Source organism: Phocoena sinus, chromosome 1 (genome assembly GCF_008692025.1).
Source record: "Phocoena sinus isolate mPhoSin1 chromosome 1, mPhoSin1.pri, whole genome shotgun sequence".
Lineage (NCBI taxonomy): Eukaryota > Metazoa > Chordata > Mammalia > Artiodactyla > Phocoenidae > Phocoena > Phocoena sinus.
Window position 1 is genome coordinate 104,893,850 of NC_045763.1, and position 2,328 is coordinate 104,896,177.

A 2,328-nucleotide genomic window follows, 5' to 3' on the forward strand; every position below is an offset into this window, starting at 1 on the left:
GAAAGCAGACACAGGAGTTCGCCCCGTGAAACCAATAGAACCTCCCAGACAACTCAGAACCTTAAGAAATCATTGTTGTTCTTTTAAGCCACTACGTTTTGGGGTAATTTATTATGCATGCAGCAATAGATAATTCATACAGGAGGCATAGATAAATAATGACCAAAAATTCCCAGGGTAAAAGATTTTAGACTGAAATAAAAAATGTTTGAGACTGAAAGGCTGATACAGTGCAAAAAGATAAGAAAAAAAATTACCTAATATTTATAGTGGAATGTAATAACTTCACATTCCAAAAGGCAATTCTAAGAGCATGTAGAAAGAGAATATATATCTTACAAAACAACATGAATTCACTTGACATTAGATATCTAAATTGTGACCCTGAAATCAAGAAGTCAATGGAGTATTCTTTCCAAGGAGAAAAAAAGGACTTCTAATATAGAATTAAACTATCCCATTTAAACATGAGGATTCAATAAAGATATTCTTAGGTAAACAAGGCTCCAGGAACTTTAACACACAAGACACACTCCTAAAAATATTCCTGGACCAAAAACTAATGAATTAAGTTAACAACTCAAAAAGTTAAATATAATAAATAAAAACAAATATATTTAAACAAATATATATAATATATAAATATACATAATGAAGAAAAAAATCTTTTATTTGAAAAGATTTATAAGGTAGACAAACTTCTGGCAAGAGTAATGAGAAAAAAAAGTGAGATGATAAAATAAATAAAACAGAATAATAAGGAAAAAATACCTAAAGACACATCAAGGATCTTAAACATAATCAGAGTGTCATGAAGATCTATATGCTAATAAATTTGACAACATAGATGAAATGGCAGTTGGGGGACGCCTCAGGCAAAATTACTGAGGCAAGAAGAAATAGAAAATTGGGGGCAGCGGCGGAATAGGCCGGGGCAAGTCGCACTCGCTGCCTTCTACCCTGAAGAGAGACGCGGGGGGAGGCGGGTGTGGAGAGCGGCTCTGCGCTCTCCCCATCGCTCCACTCGCGCCCCAGTGTAATGAGGGTCACCTCCTCCCCCCAGCCGGCCCGGGATGGGGCGCGGGGCACGGCTGATGCTGGCCCAGGATGGATCAGACCTGTGAACTACCTAGAAGAAATTGTCTGCTGCGCTTTTCCAATCCAGTGAATTTAGATGCCCCTGAAGACAAGGACAGCCCTTTCGGTAATGGTGAATCCAATTATTCTGAGCCACTTAATAGGCGTACTATGCAGTTACGTACTGCCAGTGAAAAATCCCCAAATGCTTATGGACAAGATTCTCCATCTTGTTACATTCCACTGCGGAGACTACAGGATTTGGCCTCCGTGATCAATGCAGAGTATTTAAATGGGTCTGCTGATGGATCAGAATCCTTTCAGACCCTGAAAAAAGTGATTCAAGAGCTCAGTCGCCAATTGTTTGCACTTCTCTGAGTCCTGGTGGTCCAACAGCACTTGCTATGAAACAGGAACCCTCTTGTAATAACTCCCCTGAACTCCAGGTAAAAGTAACAAAGACTATCAAGAATGGCTTTCTGCGCTTTGAGAAGTTTACTTGTCTGCATGATGCACATGTAGATTCTGAAATGGACCCAGAACAGCCAGGCACAGAGGATGAGAGTATAGAGGCGATCTTTGAGGAAACTCAGACCAATGCCACCTGCAAGTATGAGCCTAAATCAGAGAATGGTGTAGACGTGGCCAGGGGAAATGAACAAGACAGCACACCAGACAGTAGACACGGTGCAGTCAAATCACCATTCTTGCCATTAGCTCCTCAAACTGAAACACAGAAAAGTAAGCAAAGAAATGAAGTGGACGGCAGCAATGAAAAAGCAGCTCTTCTCCCAGCACCCCTTTCACTAGGAGATACAACCATAGAAGATGGTTGAGATACCATAGAGATACCATAGAAGAGCAATTAAACTCAATACATTTATCTTTTCAGGATGATCCAGACTCCAGTACCAGTACATTAGAAAACATGCTAGAATTACTTGGAACTTCATCATCATCTACTTCACAAGAATTGCCATTTGTAAGCAGTTTTTGGTACAACTTAAATATATACATAAATGTATATACACAGGCAACTTAAAGGGAAACTATAAAAACCAATTATAACTAATTGGTTTTTGCTTGTTTATCAGTTCACAGATGAAAGCCTACTGCTAATGATAAGCTCTTTGGGGAAATTTTACTTTGATTTAAAAACTTTTCCTCTATTGTATGAGTTTGGTTCTTTTTTGATTCTTCCCAGTTAACTCTCCATTGAGGACTGGCTAAGAGTTAAACTTTTAAGGGCAT

General features: G+C 39.0%; 1 protein-coding gene across 1 annotated transcript; it reads left to right on the plus strand.

Annotated features, from left to right (window-relative positions):
- Nucleotides 1-1,088: 1,088 nt before the first annotated feature.
- On the plus strand, nt 1,089-2,119 carry LOC116749798 (histone-lysine N-methyltransferase, H3 lysine-36 and H4 lysine-20 specific-like). The gene is given in 3 exon segments (XM_032624562.1): nt 1,089-1,396; nt 1,399-1,901; nt 1,904-2,119. Coding segments are annotated over 3 exon segments (1,008 nt in total). The 5' UTR covers nt 1,089-1,107.
- Nucleotides 2,120-2,328: the final 209 nt, after the last annotated feature.